Genomic DNA, 25,789 nt, shown 5'->3' on the forward strand with positions numbered 1-25,789 from the left:
CCTTATCAACAAACTTTGCGTGCTTTCACTTTTATATTAAACCTGACTTTTCCGATACCTTTGCTAGTGATTCTTTCAGTGACCTTAAAATACTCATGTGCAACACCTACAAAGAATTAATTTTTCCTGGATCAGTTTTCACAGAAAATTTCCTGAAGTTAATTTGTTGGCCATCTTTCCTGATTCTTAGAGTTATTAGATCCAGTGAAATAAAAATATACGTTTACCTGTTTATACATTTATCTGTTTCTGTCATGTTTCATTTTGGGTTTGAACTTGGTGTTTTGTAGTGTTGGACATTTCAAATGATAAGTGAAATTGTGCATTAATGCCAGTTACACACCAGTCTTCAGGAAGCCCAAAACTTGTTTTGTGCATTGAGGAAAGTAACAGAAATTATAGCTTAAATTTACATTACCAGGATTTTTTTGATGGTACAGCTGGCTTGGCAAAGTAAAATGCCCAGAAACGGATCACAGTATTAGGATAAAATGATTGGGTATCAGTATTGAGAGGGTATGGTCTATGTTTCATTCTCTTTGCTTTGGGTCAGGTCTTAAATTATCTACCAAACCCAAGAAAACAGTGAAGTGTGAAGCCCTATCTAGAGGTTTCATTTTTGAGGCCCTCCCTTTCTTAAATGGTCATAAACCCATTTCTTTTAATTACCCATAATGAAGTAAGGGGTGTGTGACTGCTGCATAGGAAGGCTTTATTGAACACTAAAAGAAAGTACTTTCTAAAAGAACATTAAAGGATGAACACTAAATACTAGTCCTAACATAACAGTCCTGTGCCAGCCTTTTAAATACATAAATCAACTTAACTGCTTAGGCATTGAATGCCATATTCTTAGAGATTCTGAAAGTCCTTTACTCATAAAAATGGGTTTTTAGCTGATAATTTACTTTTTTTCAGTTCTAGAGGCTTGTAATAGAACTAAACCACTTGACTTAGATTCGTGAGTTGTTACAGGCTGGCCAAGCCATGTAACAGTCATGTTACTTACTCAGAACTACAGTGTGAATTTCCACAGGAAACCCATTGGGTGACTGCTTGTTTTGTAGATGCGTGGGGTTTGAGTGATAGAAAAAGAAAGCAGCCTCATGTTAAACTATCACAAAACCTTTATTAGAAAGCAAGGCTTCTTTTATTTGTTCAGGTGTCATTAGAAAAAAGGCTTATTTTTCTGCCTCATTAGCAGCACCTCACTGCTAGGAATGGAGAATGTTGCTGGACTATAGATGAAAAGTCTCATAAAAAATTGCAATGATATGGATGAAAAGTCTATGAGTTGCTCAAGAAATGACATTTCTTTGGCCTTGGTTCTTCTTCTTTTGGGACTGTGGGAGCAGATCCTGCTTCTCCTCTCACCCCAGCTAAAGATACCAGTAAACTAAAAAGGGAGCTGCAGGGGCAGTTGTTTCCTCACGGGAAGAACTTATGATTTGCAGCCTTTTTGTGAAATGGCAATAGTAAGAAGTATTTATGTCAGATCTTGATAATTTTCTGTTAAAAAAATAAAATTGACCTATTTAGAGGGAAAGTGCACAAGAACTACCCCTCATGCTCATGATGCTGTCACTGCCTTTGCTGTTTTGCACAGCTTTATATTTTATCTTCCAAGAAAACAGTAGACTTCACTGAGAATGCTGAAATTTCTGAGAAACTTCACTGGGAATGCTGATAAATTTCTTTTAACATTGACTGGTTTTCTGATTTTTCCAACTCTGGGGAAATTCCAATGGCAATGCTAGTGAATCTAATGGCAAAATCTGTATTTACCTGCTTACCTGTTATCCTGACCTTGACCTTATGTTGGAGGATATGTATTCCTTACGAATACATTTCCTCAGTACTCTCTTTGGGAAGTACAGGTGATATGATGTGAAACCTCTCTCCCATTCACACTGAAATAGTTAGAACAGGCATCTTCAATTGGCAGAGCTGGATTACTTGCATTCAAGAAGTTAGAATAATGTGTTGAGGGATTATTATGACCCATAATGTTGGGCACTAGAAACGTTTTGGGAGAATGCTAATATGCCAGGAGGTAAAAATACAAACGGGATAAACTAGGTAATTAAAAACCTGTCACCCTGACTTTAATGCCAGGAAAATACTGTAATGCTTAATACACACTTGTGGCACCAAGTAGAGAATTAAAGGAGGGGAAAATAGGTTTATAAAAAACAAAGTCTGTCAAGTAAGTGCCTAATCCAGCGATCAGACCCATATCTGGGGAGGATCCCTTGCTTCCCAGACTGTATCTGTCTTATGCAGAGCAATGGACAGACACAACCAGTGGTGCTTCCAAGAGCAGGCACCAACACTTAGTACTTGCAATGAACACCTGTACCAGTCCCCTCTCTGAAACAGGATTTGTGTTGTGGACCAGAGCTTCTCCGTATCTAGTAAAAGTTCCAGCAATAGATAGAGGTTAAACATGCCTCCTGCTTGCTGGCTCAAGGAGGACTCCCCTGGGTTGTGTATGTGGCCCGAGCTGCCAAGTGTTTTGACAACACTATAGGAAGAGTGTATAGGAAGATTTGTTGGGTGGGGGTTGAATTCCACCCTTGAGAGAAGATGCCAGTGTTTTTGATGTGTCATTCAAGTATTAACACCCATGTGTTTTATTATCCTTTGAAAATTCTCATAGCTATGAGTCTTTCCATGCATGATTATATACATTCCTTATATATATATGTGTGTATATATATCTACACAGCATGGTGGGATGCTTTGCTGAGAACCAGGATAGTACAACCTGAAAAAAACTTGTATTTGCAGTCATACTACTTATAGTATTGAGACTATAGTACCACTGGATGGGCCTGATGGTTGTATGCCATACATGCATACCCAAAGGTACACAGTGACACCTGGATTTTACAAAGGCTTACAGAAGTCACTGACTTCACATATATTGTAAAGAGTTACAATGATTTCACCTTATGTGAGAGACCTAAAAACCAAAAGAGTTAATGTCTCAAACAGTCTGCAGAAAAGGAATGCCAATGAGGAAGGTTACAGTGGCTGTGTGTGTACCCGTCTTCCACAGGAACTGGACCAGAGATGGTGCCAGTGGTGACCCAGATCCTTTTTCACTACCCCTGTTTCCCTATCTTTCCTTCCATTTTCTCCTGAAAGGTTCAATCCGTGGGCTGTTCAGGAATTGCTGTTGTCTTGTGCTATTCAGAAATGTTTAAATTGCTGCTACCACAGGCCGTTCAACCTATCATAAATTGTTGCTGCCATAAATAAAAGTTTTGGGATTGTTTCACCTTAATTTAGCCCAAGGGTATTCTGAAGGTCAGCTACCTCAGAGCAGGTCGTCCAGGACTGCCTTCTAGGGACCCAACATTTTAAATTTGCATCACAGACAGGATACCCTTGTTTGTGTAGTATGACCCCTTCTCCAAGAAGAGCCATATCCTGGGGAGGAACAGTACTTGTAGGTTTTGCTAGGACCTCCCTGGGAGGTTCCCTATACTTGTAGGTTTTGCAACTAAGGATTGTACTCCTCTCCTGGAGTGGTTAGGGGGTTACAATGCCCAACCTTCTCCCCCTTGCATGGCTTGGGCCCGTAGCAACTAGCACAATCCACAGGCAGTGGCAGATAGGATCATCATCTTAGAGACAGAGCAAAGGCTGAGACTGGGGAAAAGCATCAGTCTGTGTCATACTGGGGCTCAGTTGCTGCCCAGCAGAACAGGCACATGAGCCAACAGGCAGAAAATGAAATGATTGAGTTGTTGCAAGATTTGGTTAAAGTGTTACAGGAAGAACTAGGAAATAGAGGCACAGAGCTTTTCTAGTTGGCTTACTGCTGAATGGATAACTAATCAGACTGCTGCCTTGGCAGAATCATTAGAAAGGGAAAAAATAGCATGGGAGCAGTTGGAGAGGCCTCATTCCCTCAATGATGAGGAGGGTAGGGTGCCTGAGTCAGCATATCCCTCCGATGACTTACCAAGTATGAAGAAATTATACTCGTATGAGGAGGCCGCCCTAATGCTGCCCCTGATTAAAAGGGAGACTTGATAATGACCTGGGGGGAGCTCAGCAGGTCACCACACACCCCATCCCTTATTCTCCTACGAATTTGGCTAAAATACTGAATTTGAATACGTGTGGAGGTTGTCCATCATTGGAGGAGGCCGTATCCTACTGAGTGAGGCCAGGGCAGGGGATTAGACCCTTTGGAGAGAGGGGACCCTTTTCCATTCAAACGCCCACGGATCCTGGAAAGCGTGCAAAAAGTGGATGCCTTCAGCTGATGCGTAACCGCCCCCGGATCCTGCCACAATACTCTCCCGTGGAGAACGCCGCGGACCCTACAGGATTATACCCCGTAGTCGGGGAGTGCCTTGTGCTCTCGCCGCACGCTGGGCAATGGCGAACAGTCCGCGGCGCTGCGGAGGAGGCGGGGAAGGCTCGGCTGCGCGGGCCGCCGGCCTGCGCTCCCCTTCCGCGGGGTGTTCGCCTACAGCCCCGCCAGCTGCGGCCTGGGGGAGCGGAGCGCCCACTGAGCGCAGGGCCCGCAGCCGCGACGGACGGACGGACGGACAGACGGACAGACAGACAGACCGCAGCTCCCGGCCGACCACGCGCAGGCGCGGCCGCCTTTGCGCGGCGCCGGGGATGGAGGCGGTGAAGAGGCGGAGAATAAAGCCTCGTTTTACATCCGCACAGGCCCATACGCGGCGTTTCAAGAGTGTGCTGAATGCCTTCCCTTTTGGGAACAGGACCAGGGGGGAGTTATTCGAGTGCGAGCGTGGTAAAAGGATAAATGGGAAGAGATTTTGGACACCGGAAAGCATAAGCCCGCCTTGGTGCAGCCCACCAGAAGGGAAGCAATCCAGCTCACCTATTTAATAATGGGTATAAATATCTGAAGAGAGGGTGCCAAGAAGATGGAGCCAGGCTCTTCCCAGTGGTGCCAACCACAAAGACACGAGGCCATGGGCAAAAACTGATGAACAGGAAGTTCCACCTGAATACAGGGAAGAATTTCAGCGTGTGGGTGACCATGCACTGAACAGATTGCCCAGAGAGGTTGTGGAGTCACCTTCACTGGAGATTTTCAAGAACCATCTGGATGCAATCCTGATGCCATGTGCTCTAGGATGACCCTGCCTGAGCAGGGAAGTTGGACCGAATGACCCACTGTGGTCCCTTCCAGCCTGACCCATTCTGTGGTTCTGCAAATAACCAGATGGATTCCTTAACTCTCTTGGAGGTGATGATAACAGCAGCAGAGGAGGAAGAAAAATGGGAACCTTCACTACAGTGGTTACATGTTAAATGCAGGCACTCAGGAGTTGAGTTAAAAGATCTCTTCTGAGAAGCTTGAGTTGAGGGTGGCTAGTGACTTGTAAGCTGTACAGTATATGTCTTGATCACCACCCCCTACAAGACCTCCCACTGAATCTGAGAGATAACAAGGCTCTATGGGAGATATGGCAAATAGATTCTATAGGTGTTTCAAGAAATCAGAAGGAAAACAGTATGTGCTGGCCCGAGTGGAAGTAGTTTCAGGTCTCATTCAGGCTGAAGCAGTAGCGCGACCTGTTGGAGAATGTACGGTAAAAGTGCTGAAGTGATAGTTCAGTTACTTGTCTAAACCCGAGTCTGTCCAATATGACAACAGTAGTCATTTTACTGCCAGGGTGGTCTAAGAATGGGATAATTTGTGGGCACAAATTTGTTGTAACCTAATGAAAGAGATTTCCTTGAAAAAATCAAGGAAATTGTAACCAGACATATAACAGGTTTTACTTAGACTATTCTATGATTGATTGGTGGTACCCACCATTAGAGACTGACTGTTTTGAAACAGACAACAGAATACAGTAGAATCCAAAATGGTGCATCCCGATTCCCTACAATAAAGAAAAAAATAACTCAAATCTGAACCATATGTTGCTCCCCATGAGGCAGCTTGGTCACGGAGACAAGTACTGTTAATGGAAATTGACCTTGTTGATAAGGATGTAAGCAAAGTAGAAATACAAGACCCAACCCTGAATAAATTGTTTAATTGCCCACAGGTTATAAATTGCTCCCCAGGTATGGGAGATTCCTTGGAAACCTAGTATATTCTGTTATTCCTCTCCTGAAAAGTTCAATCCACGGGCTGTTCAGAAATTGCTGTTGCCACATGCTGTTCAGAAATGTTTAAATCATTGTTGCCACAAACCATTGAACATATCATAAGGTTTAATCATTGCTGCCATAAATAAAACTTTCTAATTGATCATTTGGCATTATTTCACCATAATTTAGCTCAAGGGTATCCCAAACATACCTCAGAGTAGGCAGTCCAGGACTACCCTCTACATCCCGACATTTTGCGGCTCTCCCAGAGCAGGTAACCCAGGATCACCCTCTTGGGACATGACACCTTGTATATATAAAAAGCAATGGCTATATTTTATGTAGTCTAATGTTTAATCTTCTCTTCCACTGGGCATAGAAAACTACAGGTGTACAGTGGGCAGAGGAAAACCAGCTTGTGCCTGCCTCTATGGCCTAAGCTTTCCCTACAGATCTTGCTTACCTGTATTTCTGGATTGGGAAAGGCACACAAGACAACAGGGAATGATCCACATAACCATTAACTACTTGATCACTTGGTTAAAGTGAATGTTATGCAAACTGATTCCCACTTGGAGACATCTCTAAGGCTACTACATCATCGAGGCAATTCTCATGCAAAATATCATTGCCCGGCAGCATTCCCCAAAGCCCTTCTTTTTTCCACACTCTCTAGGACACCAGACTTGTGCATTTCAGCTTTTTTTTTTCCATATGTGTTTTTTAAATACCAAGTACAGTGTTCCATTCATTTTCAAAGAGACTCAGCCTCTTTGCAGGGGCTGTTGTTTTAAACACTTGGTTTCCATGTCCTGACTTCTCAACCTCCTCATAACCAAACTATTTTAAAATAAGGTAGTGTTAGCATTTCAAAGTTTATGTTCATAATCTATGGCCTGCCTTTTGCCCAAGGCTTCCTATCCTTCCTGATAGGACCCAGTCACTGGATTTCCTATGCCTTGAGTCTGAAGTGTTACAATTTGTTTTCTTTTCCAGGTGAAGATAAAGCAGTGGTCTTACCACCATTTTTCATCCCAGCTTTCTTTCTCTTAGCTTTTTCTTACCTGTAAAAGACATGGGGCGAATTCAGCAGTCTTTATATTCTGGTAAAAATGTACTGGTGGGCACTTAAAGTCAATGACAGTTTGGACACAGATTTTCCCTTTTACAGTTTATGAAAAAAATTAGGTTGAAGAGAAAGCATGATTAAATGGGTTTGAAATGTGTAAAGCCCCGAGAGTGATCTTTGGAAATAGCATACTTGTAGTCTGTAGATTAGACTTCACATCTCATTTCAAGAAAGTAAAGAGAAGGTGTGATTTAATTGCAGTCACGTTTATTTGCAGTTTCTATACACACTTTCTAGGTAATCAAACTTTTCCAACACATTTTTTGAGAGGGGTTCACAATGAAACTGTCACCGTTTTTACTAAAAATAAATACAAGACTTAAAGTGTTGCACAGCTCTAAAATATACAAAGGCTTGGATTTAATGTAAACTTTGAAAACATTTTACAAAAGAAACCATATTTGCAACAATTTAAAAAGTTCATATTTACAAATATTACAAAAATACAAAATGGATGCAAGTCCATAAACCATTGTCTTTTCTGCCAGCATGAACTGGTGCTAGTACCAAAATAGTTACACTGTAACCTTCTTAATTTTTTTTTAATTCTTTAAGTCATAACCTACAGTATTTCTCTATCTGCCACCATTGCAGCAAATGCACTCAATCACTGACCTTTGGCAAAAGCAAACATATGCTTTATTTGCTACAACTATCCCATGCCCTCTATGCTGCCACAACAACAATAACAAAATGAAAAAAAAAAGGAACAAAGGAGAAAAGGGGAAAATGTTTTTTTTCAGAACACAGCTGTATAACTTAAGAAATCATTTTCATAACATCAGTGCAAGCAACAGAACAGTAGGTTGAAATGACGGTTCAGCAGTTACCTCATGCTCTACTGTACCCTGTCTCAAGAGGTGAGTGATGTTCCCTTTGCTCTATGGCTTGTCCTCTGTGCCTTAGTGGCATTCCTGCAACGCTACAGGGAACCCCGCCATTCGTCTTCCTCTGACTCCCACATTTGTTATGACTCTTTTCTTCTTAGCAGATTTAGAATCTCTCTATTTGGGTTTCAGTCTGCTAAATATAAACTAGGAAATTAAGCAAAAGAAGACTATATTTTAATGGGATTTTTCTGTGTCCGTTTTGTATGTGAAATATTGCCTCACCATTCTGGTAAAAAAAAAGGTGTATATATATCTATTTTTGATCTCTATTAAATTATTGATTGATAAAAAAAGTGATATCATCAAAGTCAATTTAGCTGTATTCTCTTTACAGTTTTGAATGACTGTTTAACTCAGGGCTATTAAACATATTATAAAAGTGCTCCTGGTAAAATTTTAATGGAGAATGACTGAAGATGACAAACTAAGGATTTTCTGCCCAGTATCCAAACTTCCTTTACTCATATTCTCCAGAAAGTGGTTTGTTAAATGCTGAACATTTCCTCTTAAAACATTCTCATTCATTCACTTCACTTGTATTCAGACTTATCTTCTTAACTAAGCTACTAATGTGATTAGCCTTTTGTTTCCAAAACCTCGCTCCCATTACCTTCTGAAAAACTATTTTAGATGATTTTGCAGCCCTTCAACTGATGGACCACCCCTCATCCCAACACACGTACCACATGCATAGTGACTATCTCACCACACAAATGCAACCAGGCTACACAGGAGGACAGTGGGAAACCCTGAATAATACGTCTTGTGGTAAGCACTAGACAAAATCAAATATGAACCTTCTGGGGAATAATTTGAGTTTTGTTAAACTGTTCTGATTTGCTTTCACTATTTAAAATTGTAACAGTTTTAGGTAGAACCTTCCTCTATAAAACATGCTCTGTCTGCTTTTAAAAACTCTCAGCTTTATGCATTACATGATTACAAGAAAACTCAGTAAAAACCGAATTCACACATCCTGCTTCCCTATTATTTACTTATGCTTAAAGCCAGCTTTTAGGTGATTTCTTTAGTACCAAAGTATGCTCTTTCTGCCATCCTATTTGACCTGTCCTACTAAACACCTCATTCCTCCTTGTACTATTTTTTCTGCACTAGCCTTTCCTCTATTCCAAACCATATCCTATGGCAACCAACACCAACTGCATCAGTTTTGGATAAAGAGAGCCTTGTCCTCCAAGTAGCATGGACGGGGCTACATCAATGGAAATTGCAGTGGCCCAAAGAAGGATCAGGCCTATTGGTTTTATTTTATTTAAAATTAAAAGTATAAAGCAACTCACGGGTTCTTGTGGTTTTAAGATGAGAATATTCAAGTAACTTCAAGTAATTCAGCTTTTATCTCCCTGCCTTCATTTGTATCAAAGCAGCTACTGTTTGATTTATCTCCTTTCCCACCCCACCCCAGTCCCCCACCCTGTTCTGTGCTTCTGGTAAACCCAGACAAGATCCTTACTGTATGTGGCTGGCACAGTGAACCAGAGCTTCCCTCTTCCCAGCTCAGCAATGAATATAAATAATGCATACACATACCTATTTCCCAGCTACGTTTTCACAGTGTCATTTTCGTAAATATTTAGGTAGCATGAATCTCATCAGCACAAAGAGAAAGCTTCACTGAAAACTCATTGCGGATATTTACTGATAAATCAAAAGCGCTTCTTGCATGCTTACAATTTATTTGTTTCCTTTATGAATCAGAAACTAATCGTGTTTAAAGATTATAGTTACCAGGTTATGACTGTGTTATGTATCCCAATAGCCTAATAGGAATATGAAAGTTCAGTACTGTTTTCTCTCACATCTATCCTCTCCGAAGCGATCCCTGCAAGAATAAAGGCCCAGGGGAGGCTGTGGGATGGGACCCTTTGGGACTTTGCATCAGACACAGCTTTGTTCTGTCAGAAACCCACTCATCTTCCCCACCAATCCTCAAAGTAACCTTCCCAGCTGCACTTTCCAGTTAGCTTCTTTGGAGCTACCTTAGAAAGACAAATGGTTAATTTAATCCCCTCACAGTCAGCCTTTCTGTTTCCTTAGCTAAGGTGGAGAATTCCCCCTTTCCACTGCTCAATGTCATCCTTCAGGCCTGTCACACTGAAAGTGGTTATCGGTGGCCATGTGGATTTTTTATGTTTGATATGAAAATGGTATTCACAGAATACAGTTATTACATTTGAATTCTTTTGTCTTCTATAAACAAAGTTGTTACGCAGTAAATTGTTTGCCACGTCCACTTTTTGATAATTCTATTTACAAATTTTTATCAAAAATATGATATTTACATATGTTTTGTTAGTTTCTTCTAAATTTTGTTTCAGCTCATTTTAGTGTAGAAAAATACCAATTCTCAAGAGCATTTTCTTTTTTTTTTTTTTCTCCCTAGGGAAGCACTACAGTGAGGGATTTGTATCTGATGGGCAGCTTCTGGGATAAAAAAAATACCCAAGGTCACCTTTAACTCTATGGAAAGTGTATAGCCTTGAAATCTACAGTGACAATGGAAATGAGAGTGTGATAAACCAAAGGAAGTCAAAAGAAAACAGAACAGACATAGCGTATCTTCCTCCTTTTAGAAAATGTAATGTAATAAATAGCTACAGCTGTAGTCCTCATTTCCCCAGCGTCTTTCGAACGCAAACACATCTGAGCATTGATACTGCCCTGCAATTTTTTTTTTGTTTTTCTTCTTTTTCTTCTTTTTCTTCTTTTTTCTTTTTTTTGAATTGCTACAGCATTGGCCTCTTATGTTGACATCCTTACAGAGCCCAGGTGGTGTTGGCAGCCTGGCACCCACACAGCCTATGTTGAGCTCTGAGAAGACCGATCGTCGTGGGGGCTGCCATCTGAGTTCTCCGTTTCCCCTTCTGAGATGGCCTGCATGGGTGTGTTGTACAGCCTGCAGCGCACACTGTACCGGCTGCTGCTCGCTGCTGGAGGCGCCCGCGACCGCCCCACTCTCGACGACGCCGACATGGGAAAGTTCTTGGAGGAGAATCCTTCCGTGTTAACTCTGGGGGAGCAGGGGGAGAGCGGGGACAATGTGTCGGGGCTTGTCACAGGAGGAGACTCTTCCATGCTTTGAAGGGCATCTGCCATCAGCTCTCCGGGAGACTTGGGCAAAATAGGACTTTTCAGAATTTCTGTGGCAGACATCCTGTAGCTGGAATCAGATCGACTGCCCTTTTTAAGGAGCAGTAGTTTAAACTCCTCATTAGATGTGTTGGACTTTTTGGCATTCCTGTAAATGAGCCCAGGTGACCTCTGACTGCTAACGGGAGTGCCCATGCTGCCGGCTGATGGCATGTTGCTGGTGGGCAGCGTGCTGCTAGCGAGAGGCTGGCTGCTGGTCCCAGATGAAGCTCTCAATCTGTTTCTTACAGAAAGGTCTCCAGAATCCTTTCTCCCAAGAACTTTCCTTTTCGATCTGTAAAAACACAAAGGAAAACTCTTTCATATGTTATCTTTGTAGTATAAAACTTAGGGCTGGTCTGGAGTTTTACAGATTGAGTGCTCTTTCATATTAGCTAGAGTTCTCATAATCCTTCTGTCAAATACCCAAGGCTGGCAGTGACTGATGGCACTTTAAGCTGTGGTAGGTCTTGTGTAATGGATGAGACACTGAGCCACAGAGTCCCTCTCAACATTACCCAGCTCTTCCAAAACAATGTATGCACAACCAGCTCTGTGTAAAGACAACAATGCCTACAGAGTCTTAGGTAATAATAAGACTCAGCGTAACCTGTGCAATATCAGAAACCTTTAATTTCAGTTGTGGTCACAAATTTCAGCTGACTACAAAATACTCTAAAATTGAAGAGATGCCTTCTCATCATTCTTGCTTCAACAACTCACACACCAGAATAGAGCTGGTGAACTGGTGGACAGAAGGCAGGAACCACTGTTGGTTCTTTTCTTTGAAGACATGTATGTTTGTTAGATAGAATGGCCTGATGTTGTCATCTGTGAAGTATATACTGTGAAATATGCCATTAAGATACCCAGACTACACTGCACACCATAATAAAGCATCTTTTAAAAGCTGCCTTTTAGAAAACTAAAATGAGTTAACTAGAGAAGGCAGTTTCAGGACAAAACTTAAGCATGGAATAACCTGTAACTATTGTTAGTGGGCAACTGTGCAGGGATGCATGTTACCATTTCTGTTGCTGCAAGGTTAGGTCACCTGTGAATGACTGCAAACAGATCCTCGGTAGTGCGGGGTTTGTTTGGAGACACAAAGACATCCTCAGCATCAGCCTGTGACTCCTCGCTCAGTGGAGACATGATGGACTCATCGCTTGGAGAAGACTCTTAAACAAGGAAAGAAGCCATGCTATGAGTCAGACCCCACTGCACTTTGCAACAGCACTGCCAGTGCAAGGCACCAGCTCTATTCACAGCACAGTGGCTGATACCACCATACAGACCTTACACTCTAATCTAAACATGGTGATTGTTGCATATTGGAGCCCATAAAAGGGGCACTGCGAGGCACTGAACATGGGATCTCCCATTTACTGCACAGCTGTGATACTAAGGCTCCTCTGTACCCAGGGCCAATGTTCCTTCCTTTTCTCTTTTCAGCTGAAATGCAGCACAAGGAAGGCAATAAATATCAAAAAGGTCTGAATACATTGAAAAGGTGTAAATATCTTTGGGTTGGCTGGCCAGCTAAAAGACTTGGAGGGCTCTGTGCTTAAACCCACAGAGATAAGCTGATGTGCAACTTCAGCCTGCTCTGACTCCACTACTAGTCACATCCAAAGTTGCATGATACAGAAGGAGTTCACAACTGACCTTTCAGTGAAGGCTCGTCTGTGCTGCCCACTGTCTCATCTGCCCTGCTGTCATCAGAGGCACTTTTGGTTGGGATACCTGATGCGATACCATTTTCCTGCTTGCAACCCACTTCACCAAGTGAATTAACTGCTGCCATCTCTGCTTCATAGCCGATATTCCCAGGCACATGGTGGCTTACATCGGGTTGGTGCTTAAACTGATAGCTGATGGTTGGTCCCTCAGCATGAGCTGGGCTTTCACCCACAGGCCCAGCTTCCAGCCTCCCCTCACTGCCTGTGGAGAGCTCTTGAGCCTGCACTTGCTGAAGGTCGCACACTATTTCTGGTCCCTGAATGGGTTTCTTTGCTTCGTCGTCACCTGTGGGGACAGCTGAGCCCTTCTGAAACCCATCCACGGAGATGGCACACGTCTGATTCAGAGACCTTTCTGGTAAGCATTCAGCAACCAGGTGCATTTGGTCCTTTTCAGGTTCAATTTCAACCAGACTCATGCTTGCTGAAGTTACAGCTTCTTGCTCAGAGCTATTCTGCCCGCCAAAAGAGGAGCTTTTCTCTAAAGGCGGCTTTCCAGGGCCTGCTTCTGCCGGGGAAGTGTCAATGTACAGCATTACGGCCTCATCTGTAGAGTACTGGCGTGCTACTGGTTTCTTAGCTAAGAGCGGCCTCATTTTGCCTGGAGAAACATCGGTCGGTGTCAAGGCAGTCTCCTGTATGCACAGCAGGTCTGGGGTACTGCCTTTATGTTTCACTCCTTCAGGCTTGTTGACTGCCCGGAGGTGGACAGACTTGAGAACGGAGGGTGTGATGGCGAGGGCGGAGGGAGGGCTGGGCTGCAGGGCTTCCCCGACTGCGCTCTGCTTGCTGTGGCTGAAGGTATGCAGCTGGTGCCTGTGAGCGAAGGGCTTACTCAAGACGTTGTGAAGAGCACTTAGGTCAAGGTGAGTAGGAGGTATAATTGGAAGTTCAAGGTCTTTGCTCACCGAGGCAGTGCTGTCTTTTGAGAGTGGCTGCTGCAGTGATGACTTCCTCTCTGGTACTTTTGGCTTCCTCTTGCTCCCCCCTGGAGACAAGGGTCCCGAAAAGAAAGCTGTTGGAAAAGAAGAGGTGGGCGTCTCCGACTGGCTGGAGTACCCACTGGAAGGTGAGGCTAACCCTGCCAGCTTCTCGGGAGAGGCCAGCTTAAACTCATTATCAACAGAGGGGAGGGATGGGGTAGTAGCTCGTGACCCAGACTGAGATGTCTGGGATTCAGAGCTCTCTGGTGACTTGATGCACTCTATGACTGTAGTACCCGTAGCGGTGCTTGAATTGGACAAGGACCTGTAAGGATCGCTGGATTTCAAGTCGTTCAGAAGCCAGAGGTCTGCATAGTGAGGTTGTTCAGCACCTTCATCTTTAAAGGAGGGGATATCGGCGGTGTCAAACGCAGTGTCTTTTAACCCGCCATCACCCTGGTTTGCCCAGGCAAGCTCCTGCTTGGCTGGCAGGTTGGGACCTTCCACTCGGGAGGGTGTGTTTGAAAATTCAAGGGGCAGCTTCATCTCCCTGGCAGTGTGAGAGACATGCTGTCCGCCACCGATCTTTGGTTCTTTCTTGTCAGGAAGGTCGGTGCTGCCCTCTGATTTCCTCAAAGACGAGCTGCGTTTTGGTGGGGCTGGCTTTGCCTTTGGTTTCTTCAGTGAGAAGCTCTGCCGTCCCTGCCTCCTGTGGCTCATGCACTCCTGCCAGGTGCAGTCAGCCAGGCTGGAAGTCACGCTCCCGGTCTGGCCACTCTCGGAGCCTGGGGCTGCATAGTTGCAAATATAGCTTTTATTACCCTTGAGACCGCAGTCAAAGTGCATGGAGGTATAGTATCCTTCAGTATCCACAGAAAAGTGTGAGCTAGTGTCTGCCTTGTCAGAGGGGGTCTTTTCGAGGAAGCTGTCATAGGTGGCCATGCTGGTGAAGCTGGGGCATCCCAGGCTGTCTGCCTTTGGACGCTCAGGACTGAAGTCCTGGCGACAGGAGGCGTCGTGGTGATGGTGCAGGTAGTTCCACTCACTGTCACTCGTGTTGCTGTTGTTGGGGTCATCCAGTAAATCTGCCACAGTGGAGGTGAAGGAGCTCGCCCTGTGGCCCCTGACCTTGTCTGCATGGTCACCAAACTGCTCTGTGAAGACACTGGAGTCCTCGTTGGCATTGGGAGCAGTGTTGAGCGACAGCTCAGAGTCACAGTGCGAAGAGCCTGTTAGCGGAGGAGAGGCAGCAGGAGGAATGGTTTCAGATGTCTGGGAGGGACATGTTGAGCTGCTCCCACTCCAGTTGCCACTGGAGGACTGGTGGTCATCTTTCTGGTCCATGTGGCTGCTGAGCAGGACTCCTGCTGTGGAGATGGAGTGAATTGGGCTCCCGAAAGTGTCTGAGTTGGACGAAATCTCACAGCTGCCTGAATCGACCATCCTCGACAGCCGTGATCTCCCCCTCTCGCCGATGCTGTGTTCAGGGCTGTGCAGGTGCTGAGGACAAGTTAAACCAATGGGCTGGCATTCCTGTGAACCCTGCTTGATCAAGACCTCCTTTCCTTTTTTTGGGATCCTCTCCTGACCAGCTAGGAAGTGCTCTGCTTCATAGCCTCCACTCTTGGTAGTGGCATCCTGATGGCCCTCACTGGCCCGGGCTCCCTCGCGAGGAAGGCTCCGTGAGCGGATGCGGTTGCTTACAGCGGCAGCGAAGACGGCATCCCCGTTGTCTGCCAGCACCAAGATGTTGCCAGCAGAGTGGGAGAGGGAGGCAACAACGCTCTGCCCCCTCTGGGCACGGATCCGTCGCCGTGAGGGAGCAGCTATTAGGATTTCTTCCGTCTGGCACTCCGAGTCCCGGGTCCCCGACCTCCTGTTGCTGGAGCCAGAGAAGTCTGGGTTTGTGTGCACAATCACATTGCGCTCTCTCGCCACTGGTGACTCGTCTGAATCTAGGACACACGGAAAGCTGGGTGAGTGGGAGAGAGTTGCACATTTCCTGCCATGAGACAACCCGCAGAGCAACCCAAGAAGCATTATCTGCTGTATTCTTTATTTTTTTAATCTTGCTGAGCGTTGGACAAAATTTAAGTTGGCTATAAATGTATATAAGGCAGACCTCATGCCAGTGAGGTAGGGAAATTCTCCTAGTCCTGCAATGTGATCTCTGTTCTCCTATTTCTGCAATGTGATCTCTTGTGGAGCTGAGCTTACTGTGGTAAATATTAAGATAAATACTAGGTTTTCAGTTTTTGTCACTCTATTTCAACTAGTTAAAGACAGTTTTCAGGAGTGGCTGCTGGACAAAACACTCCATGAGCTTCTAAAAATAATTCTATTTTGACTACCTGTCTGTTCAGAACTTCATTATCTACTTCTTTACTACCAAGAATATTTGCAAGGCAACAGGATCTTTCTTTCATAGGTTCTCTAGTTCCTTATTCCCTATGATAAATACATTCCTTTTCCTTCCAATGAAGTTTCATGGCAACGGACCAAGATACCAGAGCCATCTTCAGGTGTACATGAACATTAAGAAATAACAATCCTGTTAGATTCATTTTGGGTTAATAACAATTTTACACAGAATTCACCCTCAACAGAGTTGCTCCTAATTTACCTGTTACAAAAAGTGAGGTAAGTAGATAGATTTCAGGCAAATATTCTTGGTAATAAAGAATAAAAAGAAGGAATCAAGGAGTCTGATAAATAAAATAAAGGTTTAGCAAAGCTCCCGTAGGGTACCAGCAGCTGTTTCTAAGGCAGATATCCAACCGCTCATCAGAGTTATCCAGCTGTTGTGACAGCTCATCACCACTTTGCTGAGCAACATCTGTCAGTTCTTTACCTTAAGCTCCCCTCACGCAAGAAAAAACTTTCACTTAATCTAGTTACTTTTTATGCACATAACTATGGGTTCATAACAGAAATAAAATGAAAAAAAAAAGAACTGATTAACATTTACACAATAAGAGCTGAACACGTACATCTATATTACTCAGTAAGGCCCCCGGTCCTTCAAGGCCATATGGAGTAATATAGCTTTGCTTACTGTAGTAAATCAAAAAAACAAAACATGTCATTCCCAAACTCCAGAAGCATTTACAATTTAAAGGTTTCGTTTCTTTGGAAGGCTAGCTACCAGCTCATATCCCTGCAATTTAAGTTTGTTAGAAAGCTATCTACGGAAGATTTGTATTTATACTACACCTATTTCTTGTTGCACTCTTCTGGGGATGCCAGAGATGGTTTTCCTCCTCCTCAACTTTCGTCTCCGCTGTAGTACAGATTGTGAATGAACAAGAGAGCAGCGTATACTAGCCTCTCTGTCAAAACCAACTCCTGCAACCCATAAATAGGTCTCATTAGCCTTTAGAAATAGTAAACAAATTTTCATGGCTGGAACACAGTGGAGGTATGTGAGCTTGGATTAAGCCTGTGAATAAACATAAGGGAGCCCTTATGTAGCTCTTATGTAAATTATATCACAGTATATCACAGTTTTACATCTAATTCCAGCTCCCCCTCAGCAGCCTGGTCTGCCAAAAATAACAGAAGGCATGAAAAGAAAAGAAAAGGAAAAGAAAAGAAAATCAGGAAGGCAAATAGAGTTGAGAGCTCTTGGTAACAGGGCATCTTTCTTATAGCTATTTATCCATCTGTCATAGGGATAATGACAGTAACTTGTCTGCAAAGCATTATCTATTCAGCTATGGCCTGACTTACTTTAAGCAACTAAGCATAAGAAGACATTTTAAGGTTATAATGCCATATTGCAGTAATTGGGCGCTTCTTAGGAGACCAATATGCCAAGGGGGCTAACATTTCAAAAAGGAAGGAGACAGCTAAAATGGGGCCAAGTCACCGTGCAAGTTTAGAGAGCATTCTCTGTAACAATGACACAAGGCCAAGAGTGACATTAACGGGGAGCTGCTATTTCTTTACATCAGTAAGTGTGCTGATTTTCACATGTGCTCAGCACATAGTGGGAGTCCACTCAGGGAATCAGGTCATGCAATCAAGATCCTCAGTTTAGATTCAGAAGCCCAAGTTCACGAGCACATTTGTTTACGACCAGATAAACTAATGTGCATAGAATAGGTGAGAATCCCCTATTTTCTTTATGTTTCCATGGCATTAGCACAGGAAAGTATCTTTCACTTTGTTTTTTACACTGTGTTGTCAAAATGGAGTGTAAAGGAGGCCAACCAGAAGACCAGTGCCCATCTGCGCTGGCTTTTTGCACAAGCATACACTCACTCACGCTCTCTAAAGTTGACGTGGGACAGGTTGGAAAAAATGTGCCAGGTCCATAAAGACACTAACATAAGGATTGCTGGTACAGTGGTTTGTAATCTTAAGAAAAACAAACAAACTAAACCAAACAAAAGGAAAATAAAAATCCTGATAAGAAGCTCTATTTTAATAGCGTATAATTATAAAAAACATAATTATACACAGACATACACATACATATTACATTACGTAACAATGTAAAACATTAAAAAGTAACTTTCTTGTAAAAGTTCTTCTTGAAATCTACTACAGTGAAATAGAGGCTTCAGACAGATGTCCTGTAACCACCAATGCCCCTGGAATAAGCAGAGGAAGAACTTTCTTTAATATGGAACAAAGGTGCTATAAACTCCAACAACAATCATTTTCAAAAAAGTGAACATTTCTCAGGGTTGGGAGAAGCTTAAAAAACAAAAACAGAGAACTGAAAGCAAACTCTTTGAAACAAAAAATCAATCAGCATCATTGCTGGTTTTCCAGCAACTGTGAATTAGCCGAACATGCTCTGTGTGCCAGATGCACGGGGGTCATCTCCGAGAGGAAAGTGGAAGAGGGTATATCCTCCCCGTGACGCATACAAATTATTCCCATTAGTGCTAATGAGAATGATACACATAAACATCCAGAAGATTACATACCATTCTTGATCTGTAAAACTGATCAGTGGAAATTTGGTTCCAATGTATGGCAGGTGGAGTCTAGGCAAAAATGGCTATTACTGGAAAAGTTAACATTGGTCCCAGACCTAACTCTCCTCTGACTGCATAAGGTGACATTAGCCTTCTTAGAAAACCTACACCCTTTAGGGTCCTATATTGAATCTAGAAAGAGCATCATTTTAACACCAGCTTTACCTCATGGAAATATGCCACATTATCTATGACTTTCCATGGGGACTTGCAGTAGCAGTGCCCAACCTGCAACCTTGACCAGCCGGGTCCCAACCTCCGGCCAGCAACGTCTATGCAGGCAGTTCTGCCGGCCAGCTGCCTGTCCTCCACTTGGGCCCTGACTGGGATGGCCAGAAGCACCATCCCAGTGACAGGGACACCCACTCCTGGCTGCCACCTCCCCAGGCAAGCAGAGCTGGTGGCACTGCAGTGTCAGCTCCACTGTTGGGGCAGAGGAGAACCAAGGCTGTGTTGCTGTCACCGGGAGGATTCATGCAGCTGACAGTAGAGCAGACAGGGACTGGTCACCATGGTGCTGTAAGACAGATGTGCTGCAAGTCCAAAAGCCCAGAGCCCCTTGGCTGGGGGCTGAAGTTGGACTATGGGCATACAGCCCTCCCCAGCACCATGGTGAATCCTACAGCCTGTCTTGCAGGGAGGTTGGTGCACTGCTGATAGACACGGGAAAGAACAATGGGATGTGAGGGCTGTGACCTTAGCCCAACCTCCCAGTTACTGGGAAAATAGAATTAAATACAAATATTTTCTCTGGGGAATGAAGGCTAGCTTGAAGGTCCCTGCTTTTTTTCTAGTTGTTTATATTGAAGTCTATAACTGTGGAAGTCAGTCCACTTTATGCTCTTACGTTAATCAAAACTTGATACTTGGAAATATTATTGAGGAAAACTCAGATCAACTTTATGTTTACCATAGCCCTCTGGAATGAGAGAAAGAGAAAAAGAGAAAGAGAAAACATTCTGATTTTTGATTCTGGAAATAAGTCATCTATCACATTTAACAAGTGGTATACCTGATGCTTCTATAAACAAGTTCTCCTTCAAGTAAATCTAGTCAATTGTATCCAAATGTTATAGAAATAAAAGAAAATGCCATTACTATACCTTCAGCATAGCTGCATGTAAAGAGATCTCAGAGCGATGGTTTGCATGCTACACATTCATGCCTCGCATATTTAAAGCACTGCAAATAGTAGCCTACATTCTCTAGTTTCTCTTCTCCTGCTACACATGATAATCATATGATTAATTTTGGTGGTGTTCTGCATTATTTCAGTCAGCTACATTCAAAAAGTTATTTGAGGTCTTTGTAAATACAGACTGTAGGTTATATACACAACAAAAGTACATTGTTTATGCAGAGAACCCAGGGTTATGTTACACTATATAACATGGCTCTGAAAATATGAGCCAAATTAATCCTAGATGCGGCTTCAGCGACTCCAGCAGTCACGCATAAGGGATGAAATTAGCCCACTGTCTTCTAGAAACTAAATCCTCAAGCTAGGGTCTTTGCCCCCAGACTGCACAATCCCGTGACTTCAAATAAATTAAACAAAATAAGTACTTGACCTCCCTTGAACCATGCAATAAATACAAAAAGAAATAGAAGAGATTTGTACCAGTGACATTGATGGGGATAATGCAAGAAGAAATCACTTGGGCATCTTGTTTCATTTTCTCCTCTGGAGTTGGGAGAGGTAGTGCTTTACTCCAATTGGTTTGTTTATCCAGTGTAGAAGGGATATTATGTATTGGATTTTTCGGCCTCTGCCCTAACATGACATCTGTATCTTCGTCCTCTGGTGGATGGGACTGCAAATGAATACATTCAAAATCAGTGTCTCCCACTCAGGCACACGAGGTTAATTTTGAAACAAAGCAGACACACAGATCAGAAATCAATTACAGGGATGCAGGAAGGAATTGTTCTAGCTAAGTCACACAGCACCAGCTATTCTCCAATGGAAACTTATCCTGCTAATAGGAGAAAAAAACCTCAACGTACTGGAAGTCAGCACATTTGCAGTGACATTTAGAGGCCATCTCCTCTGTCAGAAGGGGCACATACTGCATTCCCAGGTAGCTGTTGCAAGCCTGCCCTCAGTCACCATCAGCGTTAGACACACGTGGGCCCTCATTTGCATCCGCAACCTTTTGAACTCCTGTGTCCAGTGATTACTAGCACCTATTGGCCCCAGATAACCATTCATTCAAGCATTAGAAGACCCAAAGTTTTAAAGAAGACACCCCCTCGCGCTCATACTTCAGAAAACCATTTGTACAAACTCAGACCATGAGCAGATCGTGGTACACCACCCAACAGCTATGCAGTGCGAAGTGGCAGGTGTTAACAGTGCTGGGGCTGGGGGACAGCGACCGAAGAGAAGAGTAGCCACCACCAAAAGAAATTCAAAGGGTTGTTTAGAAACCGTGCATAGTTTTACAGCATACTACAAGAAGAACTAGATGGTAAAGAGAGAAAAGTAAACTGCATAGAAGAAACATAGATGGTTTGTTTTCTTTTGAAGGAAATAACAAATTTCCCAACAACACTCCATCTTGCAAAGCCACTATAATTTAATCTAGTAAAAGAGAAATAAATTTAGGGCATTTTCATGTGGTGCTGGATACCAACTCGGATTTGGGTGTCTCATTGTTTGCAAAAAAAAAGTTTCTGTTTTGTTTAGAAGAGACAGAGAGGAAAAACACTTACCTTTACTTTTTTATGCCTAATTTTCCTCCCTTTTTGCATGAATACATTCTTCTAAAAGCTGTGAAAACTGTTTGGCCAGCTCAGGACACCTGTCTGCCTCTCGTTTTTTAAAAATGAAGTACAATCCCTTTCAGTATGCCTTTCTCTTCAGTCCTGAATTCCCAGCTGCTTAACTACCAGTCTTCCCCCTCATACCCGCAGTTTACACTTCATTTGCCAGTTTTAGTTTCGGTAGCAAACACGACAAAGATAAAATTGTTGCTCTGCATCTCCTTGGCAAGGCGTTTAACAGGTGGGTGTGGGACACCACAGGATCATGCCCCGTCTGCCATTGTACTTCTGCCATTCCTCCGCCCAAGCTCCTCACAAATCCCGGGGGAATTAACCGTCTCAGGCTTGCCAAACAGCATTTAACGCCCTGGCCCCAAAAGCATTAAAGATCTTAACTCAGCAGCTACTATTTAAACTGTTGGAGGGCACGCACTTACCTCGTCAGTGTCACCTCCCGCAGCACCCCCAGACCCAAGACAACGTACACTTCCTCTTCTCCCGCCCGCAGAAAACCCCCTTTTTCCCACGTAGGATTTCAGTCAAACATTGCAGCCTTCTTTCTGCCTGCAGCTTTTGTGCCGATTCCCGGCAGACGTGAATAGCTCATATAAACTTCAAGCACAAAAGACTTTGTTTCCTAGGTAACTCCCCCCCACCCCCCCGCCCAAAGTTTGATGCATGCATGCAAAAAAACCCACCCTTGCACACACGCACAGACACGTGGACACACACACACGGACGCAGACACACACACACACACACACACACACACACACACACACAGAGACTGCATTTGTTGCCGATTCCTCCCTCGGATGACAATAAGGTGCTGGACAAAGCGGGCGAAGTGACCCCGGCTGCCAGAGCTCCTCCTCTCCAAACAGTGGCATCACCAAATGGCCAGAGAATAAATACCTGCTGTCGGTCTGGCATTGTCCGGACAATTTCTTACCATTTAGGAAACAGAGCGGGGGCAGTTGCAAAACATTGCGAGAGAATTAAATGCAATCACTAATGCTATCGAGTCAATTCCAGTTCAGGCCTTTTAAAGGAGATGATAGGAGAAGGCGGCCTTATGGCCATGAGCTTCTGAAACCCATCCAAAGTGAAGAATGAAAGAGGGGAAGAAAAATGTTATTATTGTGTCTTACTGACATGAGAAAAATAGAAATGGCTCCTTTTAGCGCAGTAAAGTTAGCAAGTGAAAAGCAAGCAAGAGGAAGGGTTAGGATCTAGAAGGGAGAAGAGTGAGACAGGGTTGTTAATTGAGGATTGCTTGTTTTTCCAGTACCTTTCTACTCCAGGGGGTCATGTGGCAACACTCAATTGGGGAGGGCGAACGGGTGCTGTTAAACTATAAAGGTGAAATGTAAAAAAAAAAATAAAAATTAAAATTAAAAACATACACAAAACATTTCTGGTAAAAGCACATCATTTTTGTCTGAATAGATTAGCATAAGAGCCAAAACAAGCAGAGATTTCCAGCATTTCCTACCAATGGGTTTATTCCCCACAACAGAGTGGTTTGGACCCCTGTGAAGTCTGTGCTGATTTTACTTATTCAGATTAGACAAAACTGCAGTGAAATGCGTTCAACCTCCTTGTACAGACATGCTTAAATTGTCCCAAGAATGCCTTGTATTGATTTGGTAACTCAAACTGTGTTCTGCCTGGAGCTGAAACAGTACAAGGTATGTATCCAATTACATTATAAAAGTAAATTATTTAATAATATAAAATATTTTCTTGCAATTTTTTAAATTTTAAGCTATAAATATATATATAAATAATGATGCTGATGGGTGATTCGTCAAATACATTGATTGCTGTGTGGTTTTGATTATATCGTTACTTCTCTGCTGTTGTGACCATTGTGTCAGGGTGACAACAGCCAATTGGCTTTTTGTCATTTTTTGTAACACTTGAAAGGACAGTGATGGCCACAAGTGCTGGGTCTTGCTGAATCCCTACACCTCCCAAATCCTCTTTTGGCAGAAACTCTGGTTGTTTGTTGCAATGTCCTGTTTTCGAAAGCAAGGAGTGAAGGAGGACTGACTTCTTTTGAAATAGGACATAAAACAAAAAAAGGAGATAAAGAAAAGGTTTGTTGACCACACTGGAAATCTCTAGCACATGTTTCTTTGTGGGGGGTTATTATGTCCCCCTACATTGGTTATCAGACTAAGAATGCTGAATAATTCTATGAATGTTTCCTCTCAGTCATTATCAATCATTAGCAACACTTCTGTGACAGATTAACCACAAGCCTCAGTTTGAAAGACTTGCATTATATGGTCTACTCTCAAGAAAAAAAGCTGTAGTCAGTCTCAAAAGGCCTAATTCTCCATCTTGTCCTACTCTCTTCCTAGATACACACCACCTCTTGCTTTGCCCTAGTTCCCACATGCAGGACCAAAACCACGGGAAGCCTCCAGATGAGCTGCCCATAAGCCTTACAGGAGAGCAGAGAGGAGAAATCAAAAGAGGGCTGTTCCCAGTTAATATTTCCAGCTGGTTAGTTTCTACCCAGGCCAGTGGAAAAATAGTTCTTCCAAGCTGGGAAAAGTCCTTATCATAGGATGTTGGAGGATCTCTGGGAAGGGTTGAGGTAGGGGGAGACTAATGCTGATGATGTGACAAGAGTTTGCAATGTCCATGGCCTGTGATGGTCCTAGTCAGTGCACAAGGAGAAGAGGACAAGAGGGACCCCCTGCCCTGACCTCTGAGCACAGGTACATGCTCAAGCCACTCAGGGAAAAAACTCTCCAGGAGAAACAGCAGGACCTCAATTTTGGCCTCAGAGATAGCAGTGCGGGCTACAGTTGAGACAAGCAAGACCTGGTTACCGCCTGCCTGTCCTATTGGTGCAGTGCTTCCCTATGCCCCCATGTGCTGCTCTGCCAGATGCCTCCAAGAAAACACCTGTCTGGTTCTACATATCTACAGGGATCAGTTGATGTGCCAAAGCCTCAGGTCCCTGCTTGAGCATGGCAGGACAAACTTCCTAGGTAGGTTTCTATCACTAAGAGAGAGGTGACTGGTGAATTTTCAGCTTCTGCTGTCACAGTAGTGCTCCTGAGAAAACTGGTGCTACCACTGCCTTGCCAAGGGGTCCAGAGGTCACCTAGTGCCTGTTCCCATGTGGTGCCTGTCATCAGACAGCTGAGGCACACTGGCATAGAACAACAGCCTTAGCATTTCAGCACCTCCATGCTGGGAGAGGGAGAGAACTGCTGCTTTTCAAAAGTTCTCATTCACTCAGAAGACCAGAATATCTCTAAACGACCTGAGTAAGTACATAATTAAGCAAGAAATTATTATTATATACCCAAGGGTTTTCTGGTCTGATGGGCAAATCTGCACTTAGGCAGTTTTCAAAGTGAACTTCTTTGTGTGGGTGTGCTTGGCAAACACCAACGGTGATAATCAATCCGTTAAATACAAAGCCAGAATACTTTAAATATGCATTTTTCTTTAATGGGCTAAGATTGCTTTGAAACTAAACTGGTGTGTAATTGCTTGAATAGGGATTTATTCTGCAGTCACTGACAAATGTGAACGTTTTTATTTACTGAGCTATCCCATCAACCTCACTTGCAGAAGTGCCATTGTGCTCATGAAACTACCTTGCAGAAAAATTCTTGGTTGCATATGCACATGATTTGATTTCTCAGTGCTCTGCATGTCTTCAGTGTGAACTCTTTGGTTTCTGTGCACTACAACAAAATAGTCAGATGTCCAAGTCTGAACTAATCAACAGAGCTTCCCCTGTAGAGAGAGAAAGCAGCGCTGCTGCTGAGCAATTCAGCTCATCTTCCTTCAGCAATTAACTCGGGGTGAGATGAAGCACCCCTGAACACTGTCCCCCACTTTTAGGAAGACCTTAGCATAACTTGCAGGTACCTAAGTCAAGATTCATGATTCACCCTTTTAATGAATTAAAACCTTAGAATATCATCTGTACAGTGACAAAGAAGCAAATCAGCAATTGACAAACTTGCCAGCCTGGCAATTTATGGGTCTGCCCCATTTATTGTTCCAGAGCTGGGATCTGGAGGAGGAAATGAATTGGCCAATAACAGGACAAAAATGCCACTTTAGC

General features: G+C 43.4%; 1 protein-coding gene across 7 annotated transcripts in view; it reads right to left on the minus strand.

Annotated features, from left to right (window-relative positions):
• Positions 1-10,629: 10,629 nt before the first annotated feature.
• NHS (NHS actin remodeling regulator) overlaps positions 10,630-25,789 on the minus strand; it is a 254,573-nt gene continuing 239,413 nt past the window's right edge. For 4 of the 7 annotated variants that reach the window (XM_051795020.1, XM_051795023.1, XM_051795024.1 and 1 more), the window contains exons 4-9: positions 22,979-23,041; positions 20,543-20,735; positions 17,147-17,278; positions 12,937-15,888; positions 12,323-12,449; positions 10,630-11,563 (exon numbers count right to left, since the gene is read on the minus strand). In XM_051795020.1, the coding sequence (XP_051650980.1) occupies positions 10,939-11,563; positions 12,323-12,449; positions 12,937-15,888; positions 17,147-17,278; positions 20,543-20,735; positions 22,979-23,041 (4,092 nt within the window). In that variant the 3' untranslated portion in view covers positions 10,630-10,938. Of the gene's footprint in view, positions 11,564-12,322; positions 12,450-12,936; positions 15,889-17,146; positions 17,373-20,542; positions 22,940-22,978; positions 23,042-25,789 lie in introns of those variants that run through there. The other 3 variants (XM_051795025.1, XM_051795021.1, XM_051795026.1) reach the window with 3 other exon arrangements.

The sequence above is a fragment of the Manacus candei genome, unplaced genomic scaffold, assembly GCF_025592945.1.
Source record: "Manacus candei isolate 608988 ecotype Guabito, Panama unplaced genomic scaffold, ASM2559294v1 h1tg000041l, whole genome shotgun sequence".
Classification (NCBI taxonomy): domain Eukaryota; kingdom Metazoa; phylum Chordata; class Aves; order Passeriformes; family Pipridae; genus Manacus; species Manacus candei.